The 16,227-nt window shown below is 38.4% G+C and overlaps 1 protein-coding gene across 1 annotated transcript in view; it reads left to right on the top strand.

Moving 5' to 3' along the window:
* The window catches only part of PGGT1B (protein geranylgeranyltransferase type I subunit beta), a 58,815-nt gene that overhangs the window by 25,912 nt on the left and 16,676 nt on the right, over nucleotides 1-16,227 (top strand). The window contains exon 6 of the mRNA XM_060093263.1: nucleotides 11,570-11,615. Within this exon, the coding sequence (XP_059949246.1) occupies nucleotides 11,570-11,615 (46 nt within the window). The remainder of the gene's footprint in view (nucleotides 1-11,569; nucleotides 11,616-16,227) is intronic.

Raw genomic sequence — 16,227 nt, 5'->3', positions numbered from 1 at the left:
TATTTAATTTAAACAGGCACTCTAGATTCTTGTTTTACTCAATGGGTTATTATATGTAACTATCATTATTTATTTTGATGCTGTCCCAGATTCAGCCAGCAAAAACCCCTTCAGCCCTTCAGCCAGCAAAAACCCCTTGTGCCCTTTTGACATGTCCCCTTCATTCTTTGAGCACCTCCTTGTCTTCTGGTACAAGATATTCCAGGTTCATAGTTTAATTTCCCAGCCTCAGTTTTGAAATTGGTCATTTCTTCAAGGAGTTCTAGTTCTAATTGGAGGGTGATGTTTAGAAACCATGATTTGGGCACAAAATGTGCTTATTGGTACTGGAATATCACTGCTTCTAGCCCCTTTCTCAGAGGTAGGAAATGTATATACGTATATACAGATATCCCCCTTACACACTTATACACATCTATATCTTTTTCTCTATCAATCAAAAACCATGAGTTCACACTAATACCTCAAATTTTAATCCAGTACCACTAGGTTCATTTTAACCTTCCTCTTTTCATTTGTAACTCCCTTCTCAGACAGTGACAAACCTGGCTACTATTATCCAGAATGCATTGGTTCTTTTTGTTTAGAGCCTGAGGTATATAGTCAAAATGTTACATTTAAGAAACACTTGAGTTACTTCTTTTATTCCCTCCACCCCCAACCTTTAGTTTGTTTATGTTAATTTATTTGAAATAAAGTTGTTTATTTGTTTCTGTTTGGATTCTATTTTAGGATTCCCCCCCAACTTTGTTGATTTTATTTCCTTAATATGTGAAATATTAACTTGGTTCTGAAAGTCATAACTATACAAAAAGTTATATTCAGAGATGTGTAACTCACAGGGCTTCCTATTCCTTCTATCTCCACCCCCTTCCTAACTCCCATGTTTACCACCTTGTTCCCATTCACTCTGTAGGTAAACGTTCTCATTAGTTTTTGGTTAGGCCTCCCTGTACTTCTTTTTGATGAACAGATATGTACATTTTTATTTCTGCTTTCTTACTCAAAAGAGTACTTTTTTGCAGTTTGCTTTTTTCATTTAACAATATAGCTTGAAAACCACTCTATATCAGGTCATAGAAATTTTCCTCATTTTTTTAAACAGTTTTGTAGTGCTCCATCACATGCACATGTCATAGCTTTTTCCAACTCTTCTATATATAGGCTACATATTTTCCAAATGCGAACAATGTTGAAATTCATACCTTCTACATGTGTGCTTATGTATTGTTGGGGATATAACTTCAGAATAAATTCCTAGCAGTGGAATTGCTGAATCAAAAAGTAAATGCATACGGGGGGGATTGGTTCAAGGTGGTGGAGTAGAAGGACATGCACTCACTCCCTCTTGCAAGAGCACCAGCATCACAACTAACTGCTGAACAGTCATCGACAGGAAGACACTGGAACTCACCAAAAAAGATACCCCACGTCCAAAGACAAAGGAGAAACTGCAATGAGACGGTAGGAGGGGCGCAATCACAGTAAAATCAAATCCCATAACCGCTAAGTGGGTGACTCACAAACTGGAAAACAATTACACCACAGAAGTCCACCCACTGGAGTGAAGGTTCTGAGCCCCACGTCTGACTTCCCAACCTACGGGTCCAGCAACGGGAGGAGGAATTCACAGAGAATCAGACTTTGAAGGCTAGCGGGATTTGATTGCAGGACTTTGACAGGACTGGGGGTAACAGAGACTCCAACTTAGAGGACACACACAAAGTAGTGTGTGCATCAGGACCCAGGGGGAAGAGGCAGTGACCCATAGGAGACTGAATCAGACCTACCTGCTAGTGTTGGAGGGTCTCCTGCAGAGGTGGGGGCAGGCTGTGGCTCACCACTGGGACAAGGACACTGGCAGCAGAAGTTCTGGGAAGTACTCCTTGGCATGAGCCCTCCCGGAGTCCACCATTAACCCCACCAAAGAGCCTGTAGAATCCAGTGCTGGGTCACCTCAGGCTGAACAACCAACAGGGAGGGAACTCAGCCCCACCCATCAGCAGACAAGTGGATTGAAGTTTTACTGAGCTCTGCACATCAGAGCAAAACCCACCTCTACCCACCACCAGTCCCTCCCATCAGGAAGCCTGCACAAGTCTCTTAGATAGCCTCATCCACCACAGGGCAGACAGCAGAAGCAAGAACTACAATCCTGCATCCTGCGGAACGAAAACCACATACACAGAAAGATAGACAAAATGAAAAGGCAGAGGACTGTATACCAGATGAAGGAACAAGATAAAACCTCAGAAAAACAATTAAATGAAGTGGAGATAGGCAACCTTCCAGAAAAAGAATTCAGAATAATGAGAGTGAAGATGATCCAGGACCTCAGAAAAAGAATGGTGGCAAAGATCAAGAAGATGCAAGAGATGTTTAACAACAACCTAGAAGAATTAAAGAACAAACAAACAGAGATGAGCAATATAATAACTGAAATGAAAAATACACTGGAAGGAATCAATAGCAGAATAACTGAGGCAGAAGAATGGATAAGTGACCTGGAAGACAGAACGGTGGAATTCATTGCCACGGAACAGAATAAAGAAAAAGGAATGAAAATAAATGAAGACAGCCTAAGAGACCTCCGGAACAACATTAAATGCACCAACATTTGTATTATAGGGGTCTCAGAAGGAGAAGAGAGAGAAAGGACACGAGAAAATATTTGAAGAGATTATAGTCTAAAACTTCCCTAACATGGGAAAGGAAATAGCCACCCAAGTCCAGGAAGTGCAGAGAGTCCCAGGCAGGATAAACCCAAGGAGAAACATGCCGAGACACATAGTAATCAAACTGCCATAAATTAAAGACAAAAACTATTAAAAGCAGCAAGGGAGAAATGACAAATAACATACAAGGGAACTCCCATAAGGTTATTAACATCTTATTTCTCAGCAGAAACTCTACAAGCCAGAAGGGAGTGGCATGATATTTTAAAGTGATGAAAGGGAACAATCAAGATTACTCTACCTGGCAAGCATCTCATTCAGATTCGATGAAGAAATCAAAAGCTTTACAGACAAGTAAAAGCTAAAAGAATTCAGCACCACCAAACCAGCTGTACAACAAATGCTAAAGGAACTTCTCTAAGTGGGAAACACAAGAGAAAAAAAGGACATACAAAAACAAACCCCAAACAATTAAGAAAATAGGAATATACATATTGATAATTACCTTAAATGTGAATGGATTAAATGCTCCAACCAAAAGACACAGGCTCACTGAATGGATAGAAAAACAAGATCCATATATATGCTGTCTACAAGAGACCCACTTCAGACCTAGGGGCACATTCAGACTGAAAGTGAGAGGATGGAAAAAGATATTGCATGCAGTGGAAATCAGTAGAAAGCTGGAGTAGCAATATTCATATCAGATAAAATAGACTTTAAATTAATGAATGTTACAAGAGACAAGAAAGGACACTACCTAATGATCAAGGGACCAAAATCCAAGAAGATGATAATAACAATTATAAACATATATGCACCCAACATAGGAGCACCTCAATACATAAGGCAGATGCTAAAAGCTATAAAAGAGGAAATCAACAGTAACACAATAATAATGGGGGACTTTAACACCTCACTTACACTAATGGACAGATCATCCAGACAGAAAATTAATAGGGAAACGCAAGCTTTAAATGACAAAATAGACCAGATAGATTTAATTGATATCTATAGGACTTTCCGTCTGAAAACAGCAGGTTACACTTTCTTCTCAAGTGCACATGGAACATTCGCAAGGTTAGATCACATCTTGGGTCACAAATCAAGCCTCGGTAAATTTAAGAAAATTGAAATCATATCAAGCATCTTTTCCAACCACAGCGCTATGAGATTAGAAATAAATTACAGGGAAAAAACCCCATAAAAAAAACACAAACACATGGAGGCTAAACAATAGGTACTAAATAACCAAGAGATCACTGAAAAAATCAAAGAGAAAATCAGAAAATACTTAGACACAAATGACAGCAAAAACACGATGATCCAAAACCTATAAACAACCTAACCTTACACCTAAAGGAACTAGAGAAAGAAGAACAAACAGAACCCAAAGTGAGCAGAAGGAAAGAAATCCTAAAGATCAGAGCAGAAATACATGAAATCGAAACAAAGAAAACAGCAGCAAAGATCAATAAATCTGAAAGCTGTTTCTTTGAGAAGGTAAACAAAATTGATAAACCATTAGCCAGACTCATCAAGAAACAGAGGGAGAGGACATAAATCAGTAAAATTAGAAATGAAAAAGAAGTTACAACAGACACTGCAGAAATACAAAGCATCATAAAAGACTGCTACAGCCAACTCTGTGCCGATAAAATGGACAACCTGGAAGAAATGGACAAATTCTTAGAAAGGTATAACCTTCCAAGACTGAACCAGGAAGAAATAGAAAATATGAACAGACCAATCACAAGTAATGAAATTGAAACTGTGATTAAAAATCTTCCAACAAACAAAAGTCCAGGACCTGATGGCTTCACAGGTGAATTCTATCGAACATTTAGAGAAGAGCTAACACCCATCCTTCTCAAACTCTTTCAAAAAATTGCAAAGGAAGGAGCACTCCCAAACTCATTCTACTAGGCCACCATCACCCTGATACCAAAACCAGATAGAGATCTACAAAAAAAGAAAATTACAGACCAATATCACTGAGGAATATAGATGCAAAACTCCTCAACAAAATACTAGCAAACAGAATCCAACAACGCATTAAAAGGATCATACGCCATGATCAAGTGGGATTTGTCCCAGGGATGCAAGGATTCTTCAGCATACGCAAATCAATCAGTGTGATACACCATATCAACAAATTGAAGAATAAAAACCATATGATCATCTCAATAGATACAGAAAAAGGTTTTGACAAAATTCAACACCATTTAGGATAAAAACTCTTCAGAAAGTGGTTATAGAGGGAACGTACCTCAACATAATAAAGGCCATATACGACAAACCCACAGCAAATATTATTCTCAGTGGTGAAAAACTGAAAGCATTTCCTCTAAGATCAGGAACAAGACAAGGATGTCCACTCTCGCCACTCTTATTCAACATAGTTTTAGAAGTCCTAGCCATGGCAATCAGAGAAGAAAAAGAAATAAAAGGAATCCAAATTGGAAAAGAAGAAGTAAAACTGTCACTGTTTGCAGATGACATGATACTATAAACAGAAAATCCTAAAGATGCCAGCAGAAAACTGCTAGAGCTAATCAATGAATTTGGTGGAGTTGCAGGGTACAAAATTAATGCACAGAAATCTCTTGCATTCCTAGACACTAAAACGAAAGATCAGAAAGAGAAATTAAGGAAGTGATCCCATTCACCATTGCAACAAAAAAAATTAAATACCTAGGAATAAACCTACCTAAGGACGTAAAAGACCTGTACTCAGAAAACTCTAAGACACTGATGAAAGAAATCAAAGATGACAGAGACAGATGGAGAGATATACCATGTTCTTGGATTGGAAGAAACAACATTTTGAAAATGACTATACTACCCAAAGCAATCTACAGATTCGATGCAATCCCTATCAAACTACCAATGGCATTTTTTGCAGAACTAGAACAAAAAAATCTTAAAATTTGTATGGAGACACAAAAGATCCCGAATAGCCAAAGCAATCTTGAGGGAAAAAAACGGAGCTGGAGGAATCAGACTCCCTGACTTCAGACTATACCACAAAGGTACAGTAATCAAGACAATATGGTACTGGCACAAAAACAGAAATATAGATCAATGGAACAAGATAGAAAGCCCAGAGATTAACCCATGCACCTATGGTCAACTAATCTATGACAAAGGAAGCAAGGCTGTACAATGGAGAAAAGACAATTGCTTCAGTAAGTGGTGCTGGGGAAACTGGACAGCTACATGTAAAAAAATGAAATGAGAACACTCCCTAACACCATACACAAAAATAAACTCAAACTGGATTAAAGACCTAAATGTAAGGCCAGACACTATAAAACTCTTAGAAGAAAACATAGGAAGAACACTTCGACATAAATCACAGCAAGATCTTTTTTCACCCACCTCCTAGAGTAATGGGAATAAAAACAAAAATAAACAAATGGGACCTAATGAAACTTAAAAGCTTTTGCACAGCAAAGGAAAGTATAAACAAGACGAAAAGACAACCCTCAGAATGGGAGAACATATTTGCAAACGAAGCAATGGACAAACGATTAATCTGCAAAATATATAAACAGCTCATGCAGCTCAATATTAAAAAAAACAACCTAATCCAAAAATGGGCATAAGACCTAAATAGACATTTCTCCAAAGAAGATATACAGATTGACAACAAACACATGAAAGGATGCTCAACATCACTAATCATTAGAGAAATGCAAATCAAAACTACAGTGAGGTATCACCTCACACTGGTCAGAATGGCCATCATGAAAAAGTCTACATCAATAAATGCTGGAGAGGGTGTGGAGAAAAGGGAACCCTCTTGCACTGTTGGTGGGAATGTAAATTGATACAGCCACTATGGAGAACATTATGGAGGTTCCTTAGAAAACTAAAAATAGAACTACCATATGATCCAGCAATCCCACTACTGGGCATATACCCTGAGAAAACCATAATTCAAAAAGAGACATGTACCCCAATGTTCATTGCAGCACTATTTACAATAGCCAGGACATGGGAGCAACCTAAGTGTCCATCAGCAGATGAATGGATGAAGAAGATGTGGCACATATATACAATGGAATATTACTCAGCCATAAAAAGAAATGAAATTGAGTTATTTGTAGTGAGGTGGATGGACCTAGAGTCTGTCATACAGAGTGAAGTAAGTCAGAAAAACAAATACCGTATGCTAACACATATATATGGAATCTAAAAAAAATGTTTCTTATGAACCTAGGGCAGGACAGGAATAAAGATGCAGATATAGAGAATGGAGTTGAGGACATGGGGAGGGGGAAGGGTAAGCTGGGGCGAAGTGAGAGAGTATTATTGACATATATACACTACCAAATGTAAAATAGCTAGTGGGAAGCAGCTGCATAGAACAGCGAGAACAGCTCAGTGCTTTGTGACCACCTAGAGGGGTGGGATAGGGAGGGTGGGAGGGAGACTCTAGAGGGAGGAGATATGGTGATATATGTATACATATAGCTGATTCACTTTGTTATACAGCAGAAACTTAACACAACATTGTAAAGCAGTTATACTCCAATAAAGATGTTAAAAAGAAGTTCAAGAAGATTTCTCAGAAGGGAAAGATCTGAGTTTCCAGATATCCTGAAAGGACCACTGAGGGCCCATTATAATGGATGAAAATAGGCTCAAACACAGGAACATTATTGTGAAATTTCACAACACTGGGACAAAGGGAAGATCCTTCTTTGCCTTGACTTCTAGAGGATGTTCTCCACCAAAACAGAAGAGTAAACCAAGAAAGAGGAAGAGATAAGAAATCCAACTCAGGTGAAAAACATAGGAAGTTCCAAGGTTGATAGTGAAAGGAAGTCCCTAGATGACGGCTCTGCAACAGTGTGGAGAGCACTCAACCCAGATAGGACAAGGGTGGAGGAGTGGGGAGCTCTGTTCAAGAGAAAGACAGACACTGGTAGGTGTCTAATGGTGGTTGACTGTGTCTATCAGAAGGTGTGTCTATTAGACGGTCAGTACAAAGTAAAACACACAAATGGGGGAAAAGGTAACAGTTAATTACAGGAAACATAAGAAAAGAAGCAACCACAGTCCACAATGCTCAACTGTGAATTACATTTTCGTAGACAACTTACATAATCACAGAAGTTGATTTAAGCAAAGTATAGTATCCTCGGAGCATGGGGCACAGGAACAGAGGGGAGTGGGGTGTAAGAGAGTTGGATGCTTATCTACCATAATAAATGATAGAATATGTCTAAAAGTCACAATTTAAAACAGTATGATCTAGGCATATTATTTGGAAGCACCAAGATGTATACTCCAGAAGAAATGGCCAAGTACTAAAAAGTGGTTGCCTCTGGAAAGGGGTACTGGAGGAGTGTGAGGAATGATTCAGGAAATCACTGTTTTGTTAGAAATATTTGTTATAAATTTTTCAGTACCATTTAACTTTCTAAATGATGGATGTATATACCTTTGATAAAATAAAAAAATTTTTAAAATGTGTTATGCTTTTCTAGGGTTTTATTTTAATAATTTTTAAAAAGCATATGTTATGCTTTTTTCAAAATGAAAAAATAAAACAAACATAAAGGAAAAAAAATTACCATATGCCCCAGCAATCCCACTGCTGGGCATATTCCCAGAGATAGCTATAATTCAAAAAGACACATGCATCCCAGTGTTCATTGCAGCACTGTTTACAATAGCCAGGTTATGGAAGCAGCCTAAATGCCCATCGACAGACGAATGGATAAAGAAGATGTGGTACATGCATACAATGGAATATTACTCAGCCATAAAAATGGAACAAAATTGGGTCATTTGCAGAGACATGGATGGACCTAGAGACTGTCATGCAGAGTAAAGTCAGAAAGAGAATAACAAATATTGTATATTAACACGTATATGTGAAATCTAGGAAAATGGTACAGATGAACCAGTTTTCAAGGCAGAAATAGGGACACAGATGTAGAGAACAAAAGTATGGACACCAAGGGGGGAAAGCGGGGGGTATGGTGAATTGGGAGATTGGAAATGACATATACACCAGTATGTATAAAATAGTTAACTAATAAGAACCTGCTGTATAAAAAAACAAAGTAAATGCACACATAAAGTTTATCAGATATTGCCCATTTTCTCTACAAAAGGTATGAACCAATTTGTATTCCCACCAGTGTATGAGAGTGCCTGTGTCCACACAGTCTCACCAATAGAATGTGTTTTCACACAGTTTTTATTTTTACCAATGTGAGGGGTGAAAAATGGTATCTCAGTGTTTTTAACTTGCATTTATTTTATTAGGAATGAGTTTGACCATTTTCTTAACTTTAGGACTGTACAAAACCAGGCCACAGGCCAAATTTAACCTGTAGTCCCCAGTTTGCTGACCTCTACTTGTAGTCCATTATTTTTCCTTTTTCTTTAGGTATTCCAATTTTTTGTTTTCTTTCTTTGCTTATCTTTCATTTCAACCACTTTCCTTCTGACCCTTTTTACTTCTTTATCTCATTTTTATTCTCTTTGCAGTTTTCAGCCTTTCTTAAATGTCCCTTACTGTGTTTTCCTGAAATCATTTAATTTTTATTTCTTCCTACTGTTTATCCTTTTCATTTTTTAACGTTAAATCTCTTTTCATATTCCCAAATGCTTATTTGAGGATACGCAATTGAGTTTGTGGTGCTGTATTACAGTTTTCCTTTGCTTTATCACCATTTTTTGGAGGTGAAGGCAGATTTTCCTAATACTGGGATGTTTTCATTCTGATTGTTGTGTTTTCATCTCAGAGTTACTTTGTGTAGATTTGTCTTTTTCTGTTTAGTCATTAGTGGATTTTTTTTTTCTTACAAGAATTCCTAGTTTAAGAGTGCCCTCTTTTCAGTGCAGAGAAACAAAGTATGATTTCTTTAATTTAGAGTGTCTTTTTGTTTGTTGGCTTGTTTGTTTAGTGATTGGGGAAGGTTTGTGAGTTCTGTGATTTTCTGGTAGGAGAAAGGTTCTCTTTTGCTTCCCGGGTTTTTGCATTTTGCTCTTTGGAGTTTTCATTTATTTGGTCTTCAGTGGGCCCTTCTCCCTTCCTTTTATAACTGTCTTCACCAGACTTATGCCCATTGAATGCTGCCACCTTGACTTGCACACTCTCCTCGGTCTCTTCTCTGTAGTCACTGTTCAGTGTTACCAGAGCTCCTACAGTACAGGCATCCTTGCTTTGCCTGGTAGTGCCAGACTGTGATGATGGTCTTGCAGGCTGAAATGATGCACAGTGATTTTAATCATCAGTGGGAAAAATGACACTTGTTCTGTGACCTTTATAATTTTTTGCCAAAACATTAAAAGCTATTACTGTTATAAATGTACACAGAATTTTTTAATGGTAAAACCAATGTTTATTTATTAGTACATCGTAATTTAAAACATTAGCAATATTGAAAATTGAGGTGTTTTCTGTCTAAAAAAATTCATCAATAGTAGTTTGAACAGCACTGTTTGTCTTGTCATTATATAATTTATAATATGGAGCAGGCATCTTTTCTGTCTTGGTAAATGATCATACTCCTTTCTAAGTTTGTATCAGCTTCCAGCATTCTGTCTTTGCATTTTCATTGTTGTGAAATATCTGAGAGTTCCTTTTATGTGAAGTCTTTGCCAGCATCTCTTCTCTAGAACATCTCCATCTTTTTCATCAGAGCCACTTTCCTCACTTATGTAGATATTTCCCCTTTACTTGATTTTTCTGACTGCATATCTAGTCTCAATCAGCCAGCACTGTCATGATAGCTGTTTCTTTTATTACTCTGTTTGATCTCAATTTCACTTTCAGTGTTACTGCTTTTCATTTCTTTACTGCACTTTCATCTTTGGTAGCCAGTCTCCTTTTCTGATGATGCTTTTAAAACATCATGTGGGTATCACTAAAAGACAAAGAGACAGCACAGCCACATACATTGCTGTCTGTGTGTGAACTGAAAAACATGTGCAGTGACCAATTACAGACTTTGAAAAAGGTGACGTGATTGGTCACTGATTGTGATACACATCTATTATGTATGTAATGGTTTGTGGACTGAGGAGCTAGCAGCAAGTTTGTACTTTACGCAGTTGCTCACTGTTAATATATTGTTATTACTGAAATTTGAACCATACTATGTTACTTAACTAAGCCAGGGTACCTGGAATTTGTGTATATCGGAACTGTGCAAAGCAAGGATTGCCTGTATGTCACACTCAGGCTTTTCCTAGTGATTTAAACTAGTGATTTTAGGTAATCTCAGACCTGCCATTAGCGCCCCTCCTCTCTTCCTCACAAGTTTTCATAGATTGCCCTTGCTCTCTGCAAAAGTATGTCAGGAGTGTGGGATTTGATGTTTCTTTTTCTATAGACAGGAAATTTGAAGCTTGAGCATGTCTTCTAGCTTTGACAAGGTTTCAGGTTTATGTAGTTGTATTGTTCTTATCCTGTTTTGATTTTGTGGGATATGTGGGGAGATTCAAATTTAGGCAGGCACCATTATCATCGGCTACCCAAGAGCCTCAAAATAGATTTGTTTTGTGTTTATAATGTTATAGGAGTATAAAATCCTTACATTTTCCTTAAATTCATATATTCTTGCAAGTGAGAGAGGAATAAAGGTTGGGGCTTCTTATTGGGTAGAAATTAAATATGTAGGTGCCATCTTTGAACTGTCTGTTCTCAGAATATGCCTAGTGCATACATTTACTGATTTGGCTTGATGAATAAGACAAGAGCAGGTACTTGAAAATGCCTAGATCTGTTTCATTGTGGGAAAGAATGCATATTTTGAAAAATATAAAGGAGAACTAAAATTAGATCAAGAGACCAAAAATTAGCATAATGACAACTTATTTATTTATTATTATTTCCCTATTAAACTGAACATATTTTTCTTTTTCAGTCCTATGACAATGGGTTGGCACAGGGAGCTGGACTTGAATCTCATGGTAAGGCATCTTAAAATAAATGGACATGTAGTTTCTTTTGTTCCTTCAAATAACATCATGGTATCTTCAACATGTAGGACCTCAGAAGTCTGTCTCAACTCTTGGTGCAGCCTGACTGTCTTCTTTCCTACTTCTCTCTGTTGACACTGCTGTGCCAACTCAAGCCTCTCCTAGGTCAGTAACCATTCAGAGATTATTCAGACCAGAATGTTCAAACAGTACTTTCTGGTGATCATTTCAGCTGTTAGTTGCATGAAAACATCTTGGGATGATTTAAAATAGTTAGAAGAAAACAGTACATTTTCTTCTTTGGTGTAACACTAAAAAGCTAGATACAGAATATTAAACATGAATCAATGAATTTGTGAAGAAAAAAATTTTTTTTACCTTCCTTAATACAATTGTCCTAAGTCATAGTGATAAAACATTTTGCCACATAGCATATGTTCACTGCGTACATTAATACAGTCTCTCCTTTCACACTTTCCCTCAATTTTGGCAGAACCAGAGTGAGCGATAGTCACTTAGTTTGTCAAAACATCAATAGCCTGAACTCTTTCAAGTGGAATATATCATGTAGAAGTAAATGTACTTCCATGCTCCTTTTTAAAAAAAAAGAAAGAGCCCAGATCAGGGAGGCTCTCTGAGTGAAATCCTTGTTTCCTCTTCATCACACAGCAGTGTTTTTGCGCTCACCTGTGTGTCCATCCCTCTGCTAGCACAATAGAGTAGAAAGAACACATCAATATTCAGGTCTCAGCCCTAACACTAGCTATGTGGCTTAGGCCCCTTACTTAATCTCTCTGAGGATTTCCTCATCAACAGAGTAGAAATAATTATATCTTTCTTTAAAATTATTGTTAGAGATATGAGGGAAACTGGTTTGTAAACTGTAAACCATGTATAAACATTTTTTTAAAACACATTCCTTGTGCTTTCCCTAGGACCTGTCCTATCAGGTATCTCCTCCCTCTCTTGACATTTTCACTGCCTCCTTCGGTGGTATTTGTAGAGTATATGTGTCACTAAGGGGCGTATAGAAAACTGTCTTGGATTGTCCTCTGAAGCCATACTATAATTAGGACATCATAATTCTTGTGTATGTCTATATGACATGGGGGTGGCAGTAGCAATTATGTCACTGGTCATCACCACTTGGTAAGGAGGGATATACTTGTAGTTGCACAAAGAGGAAATCTGGCATCTATAAGAATTTCTGAGAAGACGAGGGCTGGGCTCACTATCGTAAAGGATGTTAATGGGCACTCAGGCTGAGGAGATACTTCGCAGTGCAGGAGACCTGTGGAACAGACACTATTGTTCCCCAGAAGCTGGGATTACGTTCCCTGGGATATGAAACAGAGAGGGCCGCTCAAACATGATACTCTCTGATGGAAAAAAAGTCTTGCTGAGTCACACAGGTAGTGATTTGGAGTCAGTATGACTCGAGTAGGATCACACCCAGCAAGATCATCATTGCTGGGCTGTGGTTCATGCCAAAAAGCTTACATCTTCCTTTTACACTCCTTTTGTCTTGGTAGATTTAAGGTCTAAAGCCCGAGAGGAGGGCTTCCTACTCAGGGTGCCACAGTACAGGGTGTGCTGCACATGGGCTATAGGCATGCCAAGCTATTGCTGCCTCAGCCTTTGGAGCAGCCAAGACCTAGGTGTCCAGAGCTCCCATTTAGGTGCCAGGAGCTCGCTCCTCAGGTCACCGCTGTGTGTCCTACAAATGTCAGACGTTTTAATGTTCTTGTGTGCTGTGAGGTTAGATAGGTTGAGAAGTACTACTCTAGAAGGCTTTGGTATAGCCTCCCTTCCCTATCTTATCACTGTCTACACTGGCAAGAGAAACCTCTTTCTAAAAAGTAGTCCTGCAGATTGGGCACTCTGAAGTCATGGTGTTCTCCCTTTTTCTCCTTTTATTAATCTTTTTAGAATAGTGGTCCAGGTATACTATTTGCCCTTCTACACAAATGGCTTGTTCTTTAATTTTTCTGTGTAAGATTCAGCAACTTAAATGAAATATTTCTTTTAAAGTCATGAATGATCTACATTTCAAATCCAGTGTCTTTTTCTCATTCCTCATCTTCTATTTATTGAAGCAAATGAAGCTGTTAGCCTCTCCCCCTTCTTTCTTGAAGTATCAAATTCCTCTTGTCCTTTTTCCGGACAAGTTGTTTCTGGCTCCTTCACCATTTTTGTTTCTTCCTCTCACCTCTTTATCTTAGTCCAACTTTCTTCTTTTCTTTGGATCATTCATCTTTCTAAATATCAGGACTCTTATACTTGCTATTCCTTCTATATAGAATCCTCCACTCCCATCCCTAGCAAACACCTGGCTTCACTTCACATCCTTCAGGTATTGGCTCAAATGATATTTTTGGATAAGCCCCCTTTCTAAAATTGAAAACCACCCACAAACATACCTCCTGTTTAGAATTGCAAACCAACCACAGATACATACCCCATTCTCTGTCCCCCTTTCTGGCTTTATTTTTCCCATATCACTTTTATTTTATTTATTTGTTTATTGTCTGTCTCCACATAATATATGCCTCATGAGATCAGAGGTTTTGGCCTGTTACATTCACTGATTTATCTCCCACACTTGTAACATGTGGCACGTAGTTAAATGAACTAACAGATGGCTCTCTGTCAATCATCCCTGGGGTGATGGCACCCACACTTTGTTTCCAAATCTATACTGTTGCTTCTGAGCTGCATACCGGCTTTCTGTGTGCCTGCCAGGCATAGCTAGCTACCTTTATATCTCTCAAGCTGCACATTTTTGAAAACCATCATTCTGCTCTTTCCTTCCTTCCAAGTCTGTTTTTGCTATTCAGGAATGTGGAACTATTCTTATCTACTGATTTTTCAGAGAGCCAGAAATCCAGAATTTGGGGTGTTTAATCTCCTGTTCTGTTTTTTGTTGTTGTTGTTCTTCACTTGCCAGTCACACCAGTCCTCCATTAGTCACCAGTTTATAACCTTTTACGAACTTAAAAGGAAAAGAATTTATTTATTAAGCAGCTGCTCTGTGCCAGCTAACAGTTATTCTCACTTAATCCTCACACTAGCCCTCCGAGAGTGGACATCTTTGTATTAGTTAGATTCAATCAGAAGCAAACTCACTATGAATATTACAGACCAGGAATTTATTATGGGAGTAAGATTTTACATGTCTGTGGAAGAAGATGGAGAAGTAAGGCCCTGAAAGGGGTAGTCGGTGGATCAGGAAAGAGTCACTGACAGGCTCTCCTGAGGCACTGGCACGGGTGGACAAGAGAGACCTTGCAGGGGAATCTGCAGAGCCAGGCGCGTCCAGCTGCCAGCGTGTAACCGGAAGGCTGTTGTTCGTACATCCATTCATGGGCCTGGCGTCACGAGAGCCAGAAGTAAAAAAAACTTGGATTCCAAGTATATGGGGGGATAAGGGCGAGCTAGACTCTCACAGCACCTCTACCCTTGTCTCTTACCTTCTGTGCCCACAACCAGGGCAATGGCTACTGCTTCACTTCCACCTTAGAGGTCTCACACAGATTTATCTAGCTTCAGACCATATAAAGAAGGGGATTCTGGGAAGCAGTTCTCACTTAGCCAAGTTAACACAGTATAAAACCACCACAGTGATTATTGTCGTTTTACTCAGAGAAGGTAAGTAACTTAACTCCTAGGCTCACATATCAGGTAAGTGTCTTGAAACCCTATGCTTGTTCAGCAGTACCATTCTGCCCATATTTAAATCCCTTAGTTTAGTTCTCTGTGGTCCAGTGCCAGCCTAGCTTTGTAATGTGAGAGATCCCTTCCACGCGCTCTAGGTTGCAGAGAAAATGTACTCTCCAAATGTTCTTACATGCCTTCTCACCCCTGGACTTTACTAACGTTCTTTTTCCTGTACTTGAAATGCTTCCCCTTTACTTGCTTCTCTTCATTTGCCTTTTCTTAAACTTCAAATTTTACCCATCTTTCTATGCCTAGGTTCACTGTCACATTCTTTGTAAAATCTTGCATTGTTTCTCGTCACCCCTAGCCCTAAGCAATTTCTCCCTTTTCTATATTCCCGTAATACTTGGTTCGTACCATTTACTTCTGTTTACCTTCTCTGCTAGGTTGTAAGCTGATCGTGTCTTATTTATGTCATACTCCATATGCCCTTGAATATTGTAGTTGTTCAGTACATATTCGATGAGTTAGTTATGCTGAATTCCACTCTGCATCCCAAAGCTGGGAAGGCTGAATTTAGAATGTGTACTTCTGCTACAGTTTGATGTTAATCAAGTTTCTTCATGTGCTTTTTGTCCTAATTCTGCAGTCTAAATGCTACTTAATATACTGTTTTCTTTTTCTTTTTAACTCAACTGCTGTTCTCCAACACCTGCTTAGCCTGGAGTCCAGTTGTCACGAAAATTAAATAGGCACATTGTACCCTTCTAGGCCATGATCATCAAATGTTATGATTCTCTTTATCCTAGTGATTCTTTTATGATAGTACAGCTTTAGGGGAAAATGTTCATGTGTTTTGGAAGAATTAGATTTTCCTACTTCACTAGGATTGAAACTACTTTTTCTCTTGAGATTCATAATGTAAAAGTTCAGATATATTAATTTG

Source organism: Mesoplodon densirostris, chromosome 3, assembly GCF_025265405.1.
Source record: "Mesoplodon densirostris isolate mMesDen1 chromosome 3, mMesDen1 primary haplotype, whole genome shotgun sequence".
NCBI lineage: Eukaryota > Metazoa > Chordata > Mammalia > Artiodactyla > Ziphiidae > Mesoplodon > Mesoplodon densirostris.
Note: the sequence above shows the minus strand (reverse complement) of the source record. Positions and strands in the feature narration are given on the sequence as shown.